This window comes from Brachycentrus maculatus, unplaced genomic scaffold (assembly GCF_059751285.1).
Source record: "Brachycentrus maculatus isolate JH-2025_06_01 unplaced genomic scaffold, ASM5975128v1 h1tg000262l, whole genome shotgun sequence".
In the NCBI taxonomy this organism is placed as follows: Eukaryota; Metazoa; Arthropoda; class Insecta; order Trichoptera; family Brachycentridae; genus Brachycentrus; species Brachycentrus maculatus.
Window position 1 is genome coordinate 193,251 of NW_028281013.1, and position 19,048 is coordinate 212,298.

At 29.0% G+C, this 19,048-nt stretch overlaps 2 protein-coding genes across 4 annotated transcripts in view; one reads left to right on the forward strand and one right to left on the reverse strand.

Annotated features, from left to right (window-relative positions):
* The window catches only part of Syn (synapsin), an 89,755-nt gene extending 81,536 nt beyond the window's left edge, over positions 1–8,219 (forward strand). Inside the window, exons 12-15 of the mRNA XM_088266153.1 lie at positions 3,396–3,492; positions 4,713–4,880; positions 5,773–6,037; positions 7,180–8,219. Coding sequence (XP_088122279.1) covers positions 3,396–3,492; positions 4,713–4,880; positions 5,773–6,037; positions 7,180–7,349 — 700 coding nt within the window. The 3' untranslated portion in view covers positions 7,350–8,219. The remainder of the gene's footprint in view (positions 1–3,395; positions 3,493–4,712; positions 4,881–5,772; positions 6,038–7,179) is intronic.
* Positions 8,220–8,704: 485 nt separating this feature from the next.
* Positions 8,705–15,474, reverse strand: LOC148305771 (piercer of microtubule wall 1 protein). 3 transcript variants are annotated; one of them, XM_088266138.1, is made up of 4 exons: positions 15,241–15,357; positions 14,510–14,621; positions 14,183–14,269; positions 8,705–13,491 (listed from the first exon to the last, which is right to left on the reverse strand). In XM_088266138.1, exons 2-4 carry the CDS (start codon positions 14,514–14,516, stop codon positions 13,364–13,366), a joined length of 222 nt encoding a protein of 73 aa, XP_088122264.1. In that variant the 5' UTR covers positions 14,517–14,621; positions 15,241–15,357; the 3' UTR covers positions 8,705–13,363. The 3 variants fall into 3 exon arrangements, with proteins under 3 accessions (XP_088122264.1, XP_088122266.1, XP_088122263.1); XM_088266140.1 differs by having other exon boundaries at positions 14,510–14,629; positions 15,241–15,334; XM_088266137.1 differs by lacking the exon at positions 14,510–14,621 and having other exon boundaries at positions 15,241–15,474.
* Between the last annotated feature and the right edge of the window lie 3,574 nt (positions 15,475–19,048).

Here is a 19,048-nt window from a genome sequence, read left to right on the forward strand (position 1 = left end):
GAATATATTGGGTACCTATCGGAAATATATTTACACTCATTCATGAAACATTCGCGTGTATCGAAGTATTTATAAAATCAACGTCACAGGTCAGAATATAAATAAATCGTACATCGTACACAATATCGTGCTATTTACATTTCCTCGTAATTTGTATCTGGTTCGTCTAAGTTTTAAGTGATTATATAATATGATATAATACAATTGACTTAACCCTGCCTGTACGCAATGTCAAATCAAGTGCATATGAGGGACATTGTCGCGACAATGTCCCTCATATGTGCTAAATAACAGCGTTTTTGCATTATAAGTACTATACTTGCTTGACTAATGATGTTTACCTGACTACTCCCATTTTTGACTATTATTTCATAGAAAGGTCGGACGTTATGTAAATTCTGAGTTTTAAACAATACAATCGGTGTTGATTTCTCTGCTGAAAGATTTACTCAAAAAATAGAAAGCCTTTCGAGGCAACAAAGGTAAACCTTTCAAACCAACAAAGGTACGTAAACCCTTTGGCTAAACGGAAGTTAACTTTTCGGGCCTTAAAAGGGTTGGCTATACCAACCCATAATACAAAACTCAAACTATTATTAATTGGTTTAACGGTCCTGTGATTTTATTTTGAATCTTTACTCGTGTCTTGATTTTTTATTAATTCATTTTTCGATTTCAGAGTTTACAATTGTTGACATGGCTCGATTTATTTTTGTTTAATTTCTGATATTTTTATTCCTATTAATTTTGTTTTTTTAGTTTATGGTATACGGTATAAGTTTATATTTATAAACAAAACATGGAAAAATGTACAAAACTCTAAATAAATAGAGATATCTAAGTGTGACAACAGAATTACATGAATGAAATGATTTAAGATTATAATTTTAGAACTGAAAAATAATTACTTACCTGTAACAATGCGAAGATGTAAAATTTTTTTTAAAAATAAATACAAGCATTAAGTTTAATACTTGAGTAGATGATAAGACCCAAGTATAGTTTTTAAAACCCACTAAGGGACTAGTAGTCCCCATCTAACATCTGGCAGGGTTAAAAGCTTTGAGACAAATTTCTCGCGTGATGTAATACGTATATTCTGTCAGTGCTGGAATTCTGGCTTAGCTTTCTCAATAATTCCGCGAATTTATCGAGACCTTAATAATGTGGCGGAACTGAACATCAAACGAGATAATATTTATATTTTTACAATGGTCTATAAAACCGAGCATCGCATTGATGCTCCGGCCCTCGGTCAGAAATAACATTAAGACAAGGTTGTCCATCGACCGACTCCAATCCAATCCAGGGTAATGGGTAACGTTGTCAGGTGAACAAACCCCGAGACATATGAGATATTGTCATACCTACTATTCGAACTCTCCGCGGGAAAAGAGACATGTCAGGTAGATCCTTATAACCGATCTATGTATATCTTTACAATGCCATTATTTAATCAAAGTAATCTTTTTTTAGAATTATATCGATCAATCGGGGAAAATAATTTGTCTGCCTATCTCATTCAAACATATAAAATTTAATATATATAAATGTGACTTGCGTAAATTGTTTCTAAATCTGTGGAAGAGGTCAGTCTAGGACAATTATTTTAATTTTATGTCCAATGCTAATCCGTGACTAACAAAGAAATATTTTTCAACGAAGACATGACGTAGTGACATTATACCATTTCTAATATTCTAACAGGAAGTCTTATTAACACGGATAATTAAATTACGGATATTATTTAATCAAATTTATTTTACGCTCAAACTCTTTTTTGTAAATATGTAAATTTGTTTCACTGATACTAAAAAAAAACACAAAGCGTTTATTTATATTTAAAAAAAAAAGACTAATGACAGAACCGGATTAATTACACGACTGTATAAAAGGATCCCCCGATTAAATCAAAATGTTTCATTCATTCTTAAAGTAAGTACAAATAGATTCACGTTTACCAGTATTTTTATGTATATCTTTTTGAATATTTCATATCGGAGATGATATTTGTGTAAGTTTATAATACGGAAAATGGGAAAGTCGTTTCATTAAATTTAAATAAAAGTACTAGCTAATAAACCGAAAAATAATATTTAGTTGAAGTATGTAAATATTTCCGGGACCTCCAGAATGGTAGCCGAGCGTGTTGACTATTACACTGCGGAGGCGGGTTCGATTCCCAGGGGGGGGGTTGAGTAAATAAAGTAATTTTTTCATTGTAATATTTATCGAATATTACCCTGGACTGGTACCTGAAGCGGAGGGTTGATCACCTTTCCTTCATGTGTAAACGATCAAGATAACATTGCGTTTATATGACGCAGTGCCTTATGCACCATTGAGGTGCGGATAAGAGTTTTACTAACTTACTTACTTACTATGTAAATATTTCAGGTAAAATATTCGTTAAAAACTTTGAATAAAAAAAAAAACTTTTTTTAAATTTTACTAAATAATATATTTCGAACAAACATGCACTTAGAAAGCGACCCAATATTCTCAGAAACTGCAGATCGAGTTAGTAGGATGATTTGTGAATTATCATTCATTTAAATGGATTATCCCACGACCAACGTCGGATCAACATTATTTGGCGCCTGGTGCACAAAGCGTTTATGGCGCCAATTCCATCATTGCAATATTTCGTACGTACCGATCGGCGGCGGCAGTCGGGCAAGATAATTCACAATTCATATCAACAACGACAACAGACGACCTATAAAAACGTCACTGGAAAATATCGATATCATGAAACCTCACATTCTTCCTTAATATTTCCTTGCGAGCTGTATTGCGAATAGTATACGAAATTACGTGTAGCATTTACTCTTAAAATACGGAACTTACGCCTCTATAGTAAATCCAGCCCTGTCCACGACTCGTAGATCTAAAATAAACACGTTTTGAATAGTTTTTTCTGTAACTAACTTAATTAAATACGCAATCCGCACGTTTTATTGGGAAAATTATTGTATCATTCAATTAGGATTAGATACTCGTTATTTTTCCTTGTGTTTTTGTTAATTCATCTGATATTTATTGAAGGACATTTATTTATTTATTTTTACTTATACACAGAAATTTTAAAGTTGGCTTGACATTCACCAAAAGAAAACGGACGTTTTTTTAAGCATTTTAAATGCACAATTAAAAATAAATCTACTCAAAAACTCATAAATATAGTAGTCATTTTGTTATCCAAGCGGAAAACGAAACCTCGTGTACTGGCTTGTTTTTTAAAACAATAAATACTATTTATATTTTCATGCCGTTCATAATAAGTATCAAAGGTAATAACATATAAGGCAGTTAGGTATTTGTTATTTGAAGCGTATTTTAAATGGTATTGATTGAAAAAACCGTACAGATTTTCAGGACCTTTTTTATTTCAGGCGCAAATCAATTTCTGGAAACTGGAAAACTAACCAGGGTTCGGCAATGCTGGAACAACTTACCATGACTGACAGATACAAGACTTGGATTGATGAGGTGGGTATCCTTATTCAAATCAATATTTGACTCGCACCGATATGGGAAGTATCAAGAAAATTCTTTGCGGAAAATTGATACGATTCAAGGATTATCCCGATTTATAAATATTTCGAGTATCGGACAACTTTTGTTCTATTAGTAATAAAATCGTGGAATAATGCATATTTGACACGTAATTGGTGGGTATAAACTAATTTTTCTACCTATTTTATAGTTTTGAGAATAAAAACGGAATTTACTCATTATTGTCGTCTGCTCTATGGCATCACATTCGTTACCTATTTTTTTCATGGATTGTATTATATTATAATTTTAATAAATGAAGAAACATAAATAAAAATATGTAAACAAAAATCTCATCAATTTATATAATAGCAACGTTTACCATTAACTTTTATAGTTTTAAGCAATGGTTAGATTTTATTGTAATGATTATCGATTAATCTTTATGATTAAGTACGCGCTGATTAACTTATTACATATCGATGACCAATAAATATTATTCAAAAGACACAATACTAGGCATATTGGCATTTAAAAAAAATAAGCCATTACTACATCTATTGATATACTGCAAAACAACAATTCAATGATTTTACATTGGTCGTGGAATCATATAAATTACATACATGATTGTAAAATTCACATTTAACTTCTCCTATCCCGTATAGATGGCGTTAGCGTCAATGACGGTACATTAACAAATTTAGTCTAAAAAGTAAAAGTGGGTGTTTTTACTACTAAAACTAATATGAAATGATTTCAGGCATGTACTTATATCTTTTTCCCCAAAACCAGAAATTTATTCAAACAATCCATAACTAAACAAAGAGTCAAAATCACTGGTTCCCAACCTAATTTGGTCAAAGGCCAAACATTTCTCGTCAAAGGACTAAGGAATTCGTCCTCTTCCCAGCCCTCCGTCTAGGGCCTCTAATACTCCCTAGAAGATCTCTCCAGTGACCACAGGAAGACGGTAACGTCATTGTTAGGAATTTATGTTCCGGACTCTTAACAACATTACTATTATATACTTTTTTACCTATCATGTATAATTTATGGATACAGCTCTTATGTGAAACAATCTCTCATGTCACTTTAAACATTATTATTCAACATTTTATACCTAGACATTTACATACCTACTACGTAGATTTTCTTTTCCAAATTATTTACAAATGTTGATAAAAATATAATTTCAATATGATATTGTTCAGGTAAGCGAGCTCTTCGGTGGACTGGAGATCTGTGCACTGGAGGTTGTTGTTGGAAAAGATGGGCGAGAATACATCATTGAAGTAAATGACAGTGCACTTTCGCTGATGGGAGAGACACAGGAAGATGACCGACGTCACATTGCAGATCTGGTAGCGCAAAGGATGCAGGTACTCGCCTCGTAATTTTACTTATTATAAAATAATTAACAAAACTATGAAACGACCAGTATCGAAATTTCAAAAGAAAAACTAAACACGATTTCACATTGTAAACAATTCCTAAATTTGGCTGGTAACATACAAACTTCTGTTAGTTCTGTAGAGTTGTGATCAAAGTATGGCAGTAACTGCATCAGATGTGATTTTTAACTGTTGCCATCAATGAGATGGTATAAGTAAAATTCAAATGAATTTAATAATAATGATCATCGCTAAAAAAATTAAATTGTGATTCGAAAATATTTTTCAAAATATTCAAAATGTCGTATACAATGTTAAAAATAAATTATTATTTTTTTTAGCAGCTTTTAAGTATCGATCCATCATATCAACCTACCATATTCGTAACAGAATATTATCTGGTTCAAGTCGACAATAATCGATTGAGAAATATTGTAAAAAAGTTTTTAATAAGGATTCAGTTATTTTTGTCAATTTACTTTGTACTTCTCAACTTTTACAAAAAAAACACATTTTAATATTGTTTAAATCTCTATTTAAAAAATTATTATTGTCTTTGCTTCTATCTAATCAATGTCTTTAGAACAATATATCACCGCTGTAGAAGTAAAAGCAACTGTTAATAACTTTATAAAATAAAACTACTTTGATTTTGAACAACTTTTATTGGTACCTACTTTTCTCCAACCAGTTTCGACAAGAACCTTGTCATCATCAAGGTTAAACATGTAAAAAAGGGTTAAACATGCATGGTTAAAAACAAAGTAGTTTTATTTTGTTAAGGTTAAAAACAAAATTATCTACAAAAAAACATTCAAGCAGCTTTTATTGTTTTTCTTTGTGTTTTAAAGTCTTCTAAATTATTTGTAATTTGAACCAGAATACGTGCCGTCCTGGGGCCAACGTGCCAACCCGCACTGGATCGAGGGCGGGCTCCGTGACCTCCCCCACAGAGGAGCGCGGCCCTCCGCACGGGGGCCCCCCGCCCGGACCCCCGCCTGTAGGTCCGGCCTCCCTGTCCGGGGGCCCCCTGGCCGGGGGGTCCGCGACAGGAGAGCGCCCCCTGCCCCCCATCCCGGCGGAACCAGACCACCCACCGCCCGGCAACCCGTCTCTCTCTTCTGTGGGAAGGAGAGACTCGCAAGGTACTTTATTTATATTTTTATTTATTTATTTAAACTTTATATACAGAAATGAAATAAGTACATTGGCGGACTTATTGCTAAAAAGCAATATCTTCCAACAAACCAAAAACAGACTAGTGATATTGGTCAAAACGTTTGATACCATATATAGCTGTTTGCAATCAAAGGGCAGATAGAACTTGAACATTTAAAAAAAAACATAAATTACAAATTGATGATAATAAGGAAGGCAAATTAAAAAGGGAGTATAGGGAAGAAAGTAGAGAGAAAAACTAAGGAAGGAGGTTTGATGGACAGTTAGGATTTTGATGATAGATAGTAATGTCTCAGACGTTACTTTAAAGTTACTTGAGGAGGTGCATTTTTTACAAGGAGAGGTAATTCCATAGTCTGGGCGCTTGAACAGAGAAGGAATTACTGAAGAATGATATAATACTATTATTTAAATTGTAGATGAAAACACGTGTTTTTACCACTCGAGTAATTACTTTAAAAACAAGTATTTTCTATTTTGTATATTAAAAACATGGTTAACCTTATGGTATGGTATTACAAAGTGGTATTATACAATGTGAACGGTGAATGATAAGGAGAGTGTTACAAATATTTTCATTTATAACTTAATGATGTCTTACCACATGGTTAATGCCGAAAAAATATATAAAATTAATATTATTTTTTGTATCGACACTGGATTATTCACTTTATGAATTAAATGTCAATTTTAAAGGTGTCTCAACTTGACATGAAACATTTATCATTCTTCCCTTTTTATGAAAGCTCCTAGGGTTTACGTCCTGATATTTGGCTGGATTAAGCGATCACTTTATACACTTGTGTAACGTTCACCATTATGCCCATTATTAAACGTAGGCAACTCATGTAAAACGATTTCTGTCATAATTAGTATACATTATTGTAGATTCAATCATTGCAGTAATATAATTGATCCATCATGCGTAGCTTAGTAAATGTCACGCATTGTGAAGAGTGATCACTTAGCCTAGACAACGACGGGATTTAAGCCCTTAAAATACCCAGACTTGCCCATGGAAATGTCGTGTTTTTATAAAATAAACAAATTGCTGTCCTATTTAACGTCGTTCGATTGGAAAACTAATAGTTTTCATTCTGCCTTACAGCTTCTCAAAGTTCTTCGGTGAGCTCCACATCGGCCCCCCGAGCTCCCGATGTTCCACAGCGCTCTGGATTCTCTCGCCAGGGTTCCCTGTCCGCTTTCGTCGCTGAAGATGCAGAAGACACAATGAAAAACCTCCGCAAAACATTTGCAGGAATTTTCGGCGATATGTAAAGAAAATATTATTGTTTTTTGTCGGCCTTATTACTTGAATGCAAACTACGCATTTAAAGCTGATATTTGGTTACAAATAATTTTTTCTTCCACTTAAGTAGTGTTTCTCTAAATACTGAAATATCATAAATTGACAATATTTGATGTTAACAATTCATCAATTCTATTTGTGCTCAATTAAGAATATCCTTTTTTTAACGAATTTTTTTAATGAATTTTATTAACGTGTCGTTTGCATTTTTATACCATTTACTAAATACTCGTTATTTATTGATGCCCGAAGTATGAATTAACATTTAGTATTATTCGTAATAATATTATTGGTTTTATTTTTTAAGTTTTTTTAAGCGCATTTTAATTACGATCGTTATCATTTATTTATACATCGCAATAAATAACCCATGCAGACTGGCAAGGCTTAGGTAAATATCTTTATATGTATGTCATTATAATTATTTTTAGTACAAGTCTAGTCATTTATGTGATATATTTATGACAATGTTCTTTTCAAATAATGTGTTGGCTGGTACGTTTATGTTGTAACCTTCTTAAATACATGTTATAACCTTCAAAATGTGTACTGATTAAGTAAAACAAAAATATGAGAAGTAAATAATATAACCAATTAGTATAAATACGTATTCTGGGATGAAAAACCAAAATCTTTCCTTCAAGAATATGTAAAAAGTTACATTTATATACTTCGAAGGATGATTTCAGCCAGAATAATGTATTTCTGTCTTCAAAATAAGCATATGAACAACCAATATATTACATGTAATATATTAAACAAAGAATGTTATACGACTTTTAATTAAATATTTTTTAAGGTTTTTAATTAAATAACTGATTCATACATGACACAAAAAATCATTTATTTTTTATTTTATAAGCATAACCATTATTCAAATTATAATTTCAAAAATAATCTACTGAAAATATTCATTTTAATTGAGTACTTTTGTAGTCAAGTGTATTTGTGATTTGGAAAACTGCCTAATATTTAAGGTTAACTGTTATAGCATAGTGCATACATTAAACAAGAATTTTATTTATAATATATAAATATATATATATATATATATATATATATATATATATATATATATATATATATATATATTTATATATATATATATATATATTATATATATATATATATATATATATATATATATATATATATATATATATATATATATATATATATATATATATATATATACAATATATAATTTGTAAAATTTAATTTTTTACATCTTCTCGTTGTTACGGGTAAGTAATTTTTTTTCGGTTTTAAAATTAGACATTTTAATAAAAAAAATTATGTAGGTAAATTGTGAAGCACTCAAATAGTTTATGTTTGTGAATATCCAGCACATGTGTATGTAAATGCAACCATTATAGAAGTTGTAAAATTGACTGTAAAAATGATATTTGTAATACAGTCGCTATCCATGTATGTTCTGTATGTACCAGCTTATCTCGCCTGCTTTATTATAGTAGTTACTAGGGTAAAATATATTGAACTGACAATACTGTTTGGAATCATAAATAAATTTATTCATCTTCAATACAATTATAAGAAATAAATTTTGTATCATGCAGAAAATAAAATAAAAATTATTAAGCTAAAAAATCATTAGCTACAATTTTGTGTAAAGCGGGTGATATATTTACTCAGAAATCATTATCATCAGTGTCTCTTCCAAACTATTCCATTCTTTAAATCAGCTTTCTAATATATTGTAGTTTTAAAAAAGATTTTTTTAATAACTTTTTTCTCCTGAGAAGGCTAATTTCTGTTCAAATATTCGAAAAGTGTCTATGATGTGTGTTGGTAATGTTGGAGGTTTGTGGAATATTCCCAAATTTCAAAATTAGTGTTTATATCCTCAAAAATAATATATTGCAAATAAAATAATGGGGATTTTACGTTGTAGTTATTTTTAGTAAATACTTATCTCTTAAGTTTTCTTTAATAAATAAAAATACGCCTTTTGTATGAATAATTATATTCTGTCTACCGATTTTCAATATAAAAAGAAAATCAGTTTTTATGTGTTAACATAGTCAGCTAGTTATATGTATGAAAATAAATAAATGCGTTTCCGATTTTTTATATCTTTAAAAATTCAGTGTTTAAATGTTTATATTGTTTGCAATACCAGCCCCTATTTGTAATCATTGTTATCAATTATAAAAAATGTGACTGTTCATTTAAAAATGTCGTATTACACAATAATTGTCAACGACCGTTATCTTTGTATGCATCATTAAGGTCATCGAAATTATTAATTTTACTAATGTTTATATTTTAGTTTTAATGTTGATTTTATAGATTATCAGAACGTAGTTTTTTTAGCTTTAAATTATAATCCTATCGCATTCGGTTTGTAAATCCATTTTTGAAAACCACGAATCGATTAAATTTATTAAAGAAATATTTTTGAAAGAAATAAATACAGTATTGTCTAACATTTAAAAAACGCTAGTTAACGTTCTTTAAGTTTTATGTGAATTTGTTATTCTATTTGTATTATGAATAAGATATTTCATAACGTTATATATAGTAAATATGAAATATGGGTACATTATTTGCATCTTCATGTGTTTGCGCATTATAATTTTTTAAATCATCATCTTAAATAGTTAATTGTAATAAAGGTTGAATAAGGTATTCATGTTGAGCTCTGGCTTAATACTAAGTCTAATACCTCAATCTTTTTATTATTTTGTTATCACACAGTGATTATTCACATTGAGATGATAATGGAAACATCTGTAAAATTAAAATATCTGGAATGTACCAAGGAATGTGCATTATTTGTTGGACAATTTACCATACTACCTAATTACGTATAATTATTCTAAAATAAGCAAGTATTATAACCATCAGTAGTTTGTTTGTGATTGATGCTTAGCAAAAATTAATTGTTATCGTATAGATTTCTTACAACGAAAGAAGAAGTTATTGAAAGTCATTACAGATTAGAATAAATTTTAAATTGGTACCTTTATGAAAAGTATTTATAAATTTTATAACCATTTCATGATTAAAAAAGTAGATATCTAGATTAATGTTCTTATACATAATACGAGTGTGTGGAATAACTTGTTGGTGTATTACGTGAATTGTGAAAAAATTTAATGTAAAAGGTCATATGAGTTAATGCTTTCTCGCTTTTTTTTATTTGCTTATAGTAAAGTTATTTAAATATTGTACATTTTTGCGCTCCGGCTTAAATTTATGTCTCTCACACATCAGTGCATCTGTTATGACGGTGATCACAAATTAAAGTCACAATTTTAAAAAAGTTGTTAATCTTTAAATTTAGCTAAACTAATTTAAATGCATCGCAGCATGCATTGACATTATTGAGAGTTATAATGTCGTTCATAATAATCATGTAATAACATATTTCACATCCATATAACATAAAAGGTGTGATGCAGCTATCAAGTACATGGCATTTGGTCCTCACTAAGTATATCTCTCTATTCGCTATTCTGATCTTAAGACAGGCGAATGCGGTTCCCGCAAGTCCTAGATCATATCTCAATATAACAGATCATATCTCAATATATCCGTACGTTTTACTTTGGTACCATTTTATGTTGTTTGCAATTATAAAAATTCAAGTTATTAAATTATATCGCATATTTAGTATGTAGTAAATCGAAGCTTATCAAATCATTGTGATCATACATATCTGTAGCATTTTATTGTTAACATTTTCATACTCACCAATGATTTTCATGCATGATATTTGAATTAAAACAAATAATGTTAGTAACATCAATATTGTTTAGGAAAAGTATCGCATTTTTAAATATTGAATATAACAAAAAAAAATATTTTGTACGTCTTCTAGCTCGTCAGCTCTAAAAACATAGAGCTTGTAACTGATTTTTTAGCCTCAATTTTCTTTATCTTTCTATCGTTCTATTTTCTCAATCCCTTACCTCAAAGTGATATGATTGAAATTATACCAAATAATACACAGCCATTCCTCGACATTCGCACATAACTAGTACCCTGAAGTAGTACTCGCAGAAGAAAGCGCAGAACTGATCACTGCGCCTTTCTAGTAATTAACGAACAAGACGTTTCGTCAATGCAATGCATTGTCATTTGCACCACTGGGTGCGAATGCAGGTTAGAATAAACAAAAGAAGAAGAAGAAAAAAACAGAATCGAAATGTTAAAACAAAATTTATGTAACAAATTTAATATGAATTTTATATACCATACATATAACTATGTAAAATTATTTTTAAAATATTTGTTCATATTTTCTGCTATCTGGTATATTATTTTTTAAAGCGTGAATTTTTTTAATGTTTTAAATATTTAAAGACGTAAAAATGACGACTAATGCATTTTGAGATATTGAATGTCTATCGTCGAAAGTCAAGATTGATGAATGATACTGTTTTTTTAAGTATTGCAGACATTACTGCTTTTTCCTGAACATCGTTAATATTATTTGTATTTGCTTTGCAAAAAAGCATTGAAACTAATATAATGCGTTTTGAAGTTTTATACACGGGCCATTGTTAATGTGTAACTAATATTATGTAAATTGTACGCAAAAATTGTATACTCATAAAATGCGAAACATTTTTATAAAGCTAACATTTTATAATCAATTTTTTTAATGAATTACGTTGACGATTCATGTAAGTCATATAATAGTGATTATTACTGTGACTGCTTACGTCACATTGTCTTTATATAAACAAAATTATCATTAACGCCGTTACACGCTGATTGTTTTATTTTAGTACATCAACCCAAAAAAAAATATGAAATATTGAGATTCACTAAAACTAAAATACCTTTACCCAACAACGTTAAGGTGGTTTGGTGGTAAAAGGTCGATTTAATCCACAAACGATTGTTAACAAAGCATAAAAATTTAAGCTTTATATGGATTTTCCTAAGTGAGTTTTGCAGATTTTAATTGTTTTTTATTATTATTATTTTGTTACAAATCGTCGATTTATTCTATAAAATGTCAAATTTCATGCGTGTTTATTTTATATAAGAGAATAAAAACATTATTTAAACATCAATCGATCCCAAAATAGAATTTTTTTGTATTCCTATATACATAGATGTGAAAAGAATTTTGAAAAGTGATAAATTCACTCGGTGGTTAATGTTTTTACTCTCTCCTGTAAAGTTATCCCTGATGCAGTTGAGTAAATTAACTCGACGAAATATGTATTGGATTGTTGTAAGCGCTTATTGTTACACGTTGTTGGAGCCGAATTTGTCATTAAAGATTTGGTATTATGTACTTTAAGCTCATAAATAATAATATATTATAGTTCATAGTTTTATTAATATTATGATGAACTCAAATAACCGTTGTTGTTGTTGCTATATAAAATGTGTACGCATTTGTTAGTGTTCGCGAAAGAGCAGAAAGAGTAAATGTTGGAAATCTTCCTGAAGATTCTTAACGATGATACAATATGATTCGTTAGTTTCGTATGGAACTTCCTTTCATAAATAAGGCAATAATTAGTATAGTAGAAAACGATTAGGCATTTAAAATTAGTACCAAGTTCATTTCCGTTATTATTTATTAATAGGTACTTAATCACACAATACTTTTTCTGCTCTTGAATTGCAATTATGTCTGTAAGTGGATGTTACATTATATATTCTATAAAATTATATATGATATTAAATAAAAGCAATATTACAAATAAATATTTTTTATTTACACCCACCTAACACTATTTCTTGTTGACACGTGAAAGTCCGATTTTATCATAGTTTTTCTTAAATATTTATTATAAATGTATAAAATGGAAAGAGAACCGCTTTATTGGGATATTTTTAGAACTAATTCTAAGTGAATAATTTGTTTTTCGACACGGAAAGAGTCAAGTTGCATTATGAGAATTCACGATATTTTACACAAAAGAGAAAGTAATATATGTTGAATTATACACATATGTATTCATTATACCTACTTTTTTCCCTACTTACAAAAAGCTTATTCAATATACGGAGACGGATCTTTAGCGGTATTGAGAGAATAGTTTCTGTACATTCCTGCTGCTGCAAGCTGATTACTAAATTTTTGCTTTATCGGGAAATACACACTCGGAATACTGTGATCCCCTGAAAAAAATTACATACAATATAAATATTTATAAATAAAAAATATCAAGGTATATATGTTTATGCACTGACGATTGCGGTACAGTATAAATCATTAGTAAATAAGGTGCCACATCATAGAACATCGGCCCTGATAACAAACGCTGCTATGCTATCCTAAACGCCTGTAAGAACTTACGACCCAAAAACGCCATCAGCAATATTTACGTGGTTGATGTTCTTTGTAAAATTTAGAGCAATTTAATGAATCCAAAATTTCACCACATAGTGGAAAATCTATCGTTTTTTAAACAAATTTTAATAATTTTGGTGGTCCCCTTAAATTGTATTTTGTGTACAACCTTTAACGAAAATTTTAAATCAAAACTAAATAAAATATAAACAGTTCATACAAAAATTTTATGTACGATTAAATGTGTTTTTTTTCTAATTTATTCACTGTACTTAAAAAAAATATTTCAATATGGTAATTATTGTGGACATTATTTTTATTACTGGTTAGTGTTTTGATAGTTTACCAAAAAATTCTAAATTAATCACCATATTATCTTTACAATCTCCAACAGCACATAATAACACTGATCTTTAAAGATAAAAATTAAAATAAAAAATAAACTATTTAAAGGCCGATCAGCGGTCGCGTTATATTTATTGATTAACATAATTCATTACAAACCAAATAGGTACATACCCGGAGCGTACCAACCGTATTCGTTGCTGGAGGTTCTATAGAAAGGGTGCTGTTGCTTAGAATGTTTTCCATATTCTCTTGCGTCACCTGAAATTGTTGTAATCAATTATTAAATAATCTGTTATACCATAAGAAGGATTGGATTTAAATAATTACTATCACAGTTTAATCCATATATTTTACAACTTCTTTTAATTCGTATTGAATACAAAAGGAAACAATAATACTGTAAAAAGAAATGGCATGAAAATCAGTAAGTTATAAACTCTATCGAGACGTTGAGATTCATAGCTCAAATAAAAGTAAGTAATTTAAAATATCTTTTACAAGGCATCAGGTTCTCGCCGTCCAGGACGACCACTGCTGACGTCTCGTCTGAACTTCTAGACGCGGACCTGACTTAGGAGGATGCGAGGTAGGTGGCGGCCGACAGAGAAGCCTGAAGCACTTCCATAGGAAGTGGATATGGTAAAAGAAGAATTAGAAGAAAAAAACATCGTTTTACCATTTAATTAACTTAACTGTTTTCTTAACCCATTATAATCAATTTTTTTTAATTTTTATATTTATGAAAAAAAAAACAAAAACAAACAATCATTCCTCTAAGAATACTTTTCTAACAAAAACGAATATGAAAAGGTTGATTTGGTTACAGGTAGGTATAACTAACTCCATATAAATAACATTTAAATAAATCGCATAACATTTGACATGGGACCCACTCAAAAAATCTATGTCAATTATTTTCGACACAAGGCTGAAAAAGGTTAATGATATTATTCATAAATAAATACAACAAAATAGTAATGAAATTTTATTTCGGATGTCTTTAGTCACATTGCGTTTTTTCAACTAACGATCTATGTATTTTAGTTTATAAATCGAAACTAATGAAACAATAAAAAATAACTTGCGCAGTAGGTTATTTATCATAATAATCCGCATTTCATTCCTGTTCAATAAGCATTTAAAAGAGTGTTTGACGTCACAAAAATTGGTAGGTAAAGTATTAATATTATTTGAGTATTAATATTAAAGCGAAATTAGGATGAACTTACTTAAAGATGCACTAAGGGCACTTTTTTCCAATGAAGTATTAAATATATCCCTTCTGCCATACTGTTCGCTAGCTTCCTTTATGTACTTCATTTTATTTTCCTCGACTTCACTTCTTGTGGCGAATATATCTCTGACACTCTCGTACTTAAACATCACGATGATGTCCTTTTATTACAAAAATATTAAGATCAATTCTCGTTCCTATATGTCAATAGAGTAACAAACAGACTGTATTTAAGGAATAAACAACAAGAATATATCGTTGTATGTTATTGCCTAGCAACACACAACCACCTGGCGACTGCTTAATCTTTGTTTCCACCATACGTCTACTATTCAAATGAGGTGTATCGAACCCGTGAGCCAAACAAATGATTTCAGAAAACTCTATTACTTCCACAAACTTGTGCACAATCTATGCTTTCCTGTCCCTTATTTTCCTTTCCACAAAACTGGATTTATTTATACGATTTCTGAGTACAATTAAATTTTATTTCTTCATGTAACATTCGTAATAAATTAAAATAAAGTAATCCTTTGACTATCGAGATACACATTTTTGGTAATATAAGATTCAAAAGAATTTTCTATTACAAGGCCCTCGTAACGCGTATTGCCCTTACAAAACGAAATAATAAACCATTTACTTACGTATGTAGCAGGTACATACTTAAATATTTCGGGTGGACATTTCTTAGCAATTATTTATTTTATCCACCCTATTATGAAGTATGCTCATGAAATTTTACTAAATTAATGAAAATGTTCATATTAAATTCACTAATGCTGGCGCCAATACATAGGGTGGGAAGAGTTTATAAATATTTAAATCTTTATCGATGCTCCGATCAATATATTTTGCCATGATACATTCCCACCTGTCATACCTTTGCTGTATCTAGGGTTTCACAACTAAGAAGAGAATTTCCGAAATACAAGTTATACAAAACAGAGCTATTAGAAATATATTTCGTCTACCGTACACCACTGATGTAAAAGATATTTATTTGAGCACTAACATAATACCTTTTGACATTCTACCAACTTTTGAGATTACAAATACAATGCTTCAAATAATGTTTAAAACGACTCACAGAAACACCATACCGATTTTTAACAAAGAAATTCATAATCATAATACACGAGGACATAACAAAATACACGTGGAGCCGATAAACACTACTAAAATTGGAGAAAGGTCCTTAAATTATATTGCCAATACCCAAATTAACCAGCTGCCATACATATATAAAATAAAACCCATTAGGGGATCCAAAATAAATTATTTGAGAAGGTACTTTATGGAAAGATATATATGTAGTGATTAGTGATTAGTCATATTTTCTTACTTTGCTTTTACCGTATGTTTTTTTTTTCTCATTTGTTTATTTTAAATATGCGTCTTTCCTTATGTTTTTCTCATTTATTTCTTTTAAATATGCTTCTTGTGCCTCTTTATTACACCTGTTAATTGTTTTTATATATTTTTTATATTATTTATTAGTATTATTATTTATAAGTGTTATTATTATTTGGTTATTAAAAGAAATCATTTTTGTAACTTTATTATTTGTGTTCCAGTCTTGTTAACCTTAATCCCATGTCCTAAAATGAGAAATAGAAATTACTCATCGGGAATATTATATGTATTTATGACTTATGTATGTAATATGTTTTGAAATAAATAAATAAATATTATAAAATGCACTTCAATGTAACATCTAAACATGTACCTCTGGTATTCATAAAAAATATTTATACTTTCTGCCTACAACATCCCACACGTAGGATGAGGAGAACTTAGAGAAAGTCGGGTAAGATGTCAGAATAATCGATGTTTGCAAAAACAGACGCCACACCACGTTTTATTATCTCTATCTATCCCTGCGGGGAAGCGGCGTGATGGTTAGTTATTTAGTATACTAAGATATTTTAATGTAGAGATCGATGTATGTATATACAATACATTATTTTTAGTTTAAATTTTACTTGGTAAATACAATTTTTCTTAAAGTTTATTGTTAAATTTAAATAATTGTTCATCTTTAGATTTTTATGATTTTTTGTTAAATACATTATACATTATAATGTATCATATCTTCCAAATGAACCTAAGAGGCGTGCACCCTTCACTTAAAGTTTAGGAATAAAGATAAATAAACAAACAGAATTGAACAACTTTACTTATTTCATATAAGAAATTTCTGTTACTGTTTTATGATCCATTTACGAATTTTACGGACCCATTTCGGGTCTAGGATGTATCATGTAAATATTTTCATTTTGTACTTAGACGACGTTGCCTGTCTACCAATTTGAATAATATTTTCCATATATTATATAAATATATATATATATATATATATATATATATATATATATATATATATATATATATATATATATATATATATATATTTTTATATATATATATATATATATATATATATATATATATATATATATATATATATATATATATGTATATATATATATATATATATATATATATATATATATATATATATATATATATATATATATATATATATATATATATATATATATATATATATATATATATATATATATATATATATATATATATATATATATATATATATATATATATATATATATATATATATATATATATATATATATATATATATATATATATATATATATATATATATATATATATATATATATATATATATCTATATATATATATATATACGATAAAGCGTATATTTGCTTTGAAGATATGTCGACGCTTCTTCGGAAAAGCACCGTAAATGCCAAATAAATCCAAAACGTTTGATTTGAGTTCATCTGCTCAATAAAAATATACACATGATATGGGAAAAATCAATGTCTTTTTTGATGTCAGAAACTGAATGTCTTTTTTGATGACATGCGTACGTATATTTAACATTGACTTGATTTAAAACACTAAAAAACTATCATTGATGTGACATTACTGACGTTTGCGGTGTTTTCTCGGGATACGGTCGATATGTTGCACGAAAAAACTTTTTTTTTCGTGGTTGCTTATCAGCGGAAATTACACGAACAGTACACGATAATATACGGGCTTTGTAATGTAATATTCTTAACGGGAATAGTTTATCGAACACTGTTTATACGTATAAGCATACATTAAAATATACTTAATTGGTGTATAGGAACATCGATTATTTATGTGTGTGTAATAAATGTTCCAAAATAATTCGGAAGTAAAACGCATTTTATGTTGCGTTTAAGAAGGGGTACAAACTACAATATTTTTTTCGAAAAAAGTACTAAAATAATAATTAATATATTATTGATTTTGAATTGGTTCCCGAATATTTTAAGATATTTTAATAAAGGAACAAAATCCAAAGGTTAATATATCTCTTTTTTTGTAAAATGATTCAACAGTGACAACTTCCGTGTAAGTTCATTAATATTTTATATTTCAAAAGTAAGTAGAAGACTTAAAATAAAAGAACAGTAAAATCTCATATTTAACTTAATTGTTATGAAAAATTAATTTCAATTGGCCGTCTCTAACGTTATCAAGTTGTGTATTCAAACGTAAAAATAACAAATGTTATCACAAAAATATCAGTTAAATATAGCCTACTGAAGAAAACTCGTTTTAAAAAAGTTTTAAACTAAAATCATCTCAAAATGTTATGGTGTGGCCTTTAATTTAAATTGGTTTTAGTATAACAGAATTTTTTAGAATTTTTTCAGAATGTTAGATATCCTTATTGTAATAGAAAAAAAGAAGTTGATGGCTATACCTTCTGTTTCGAT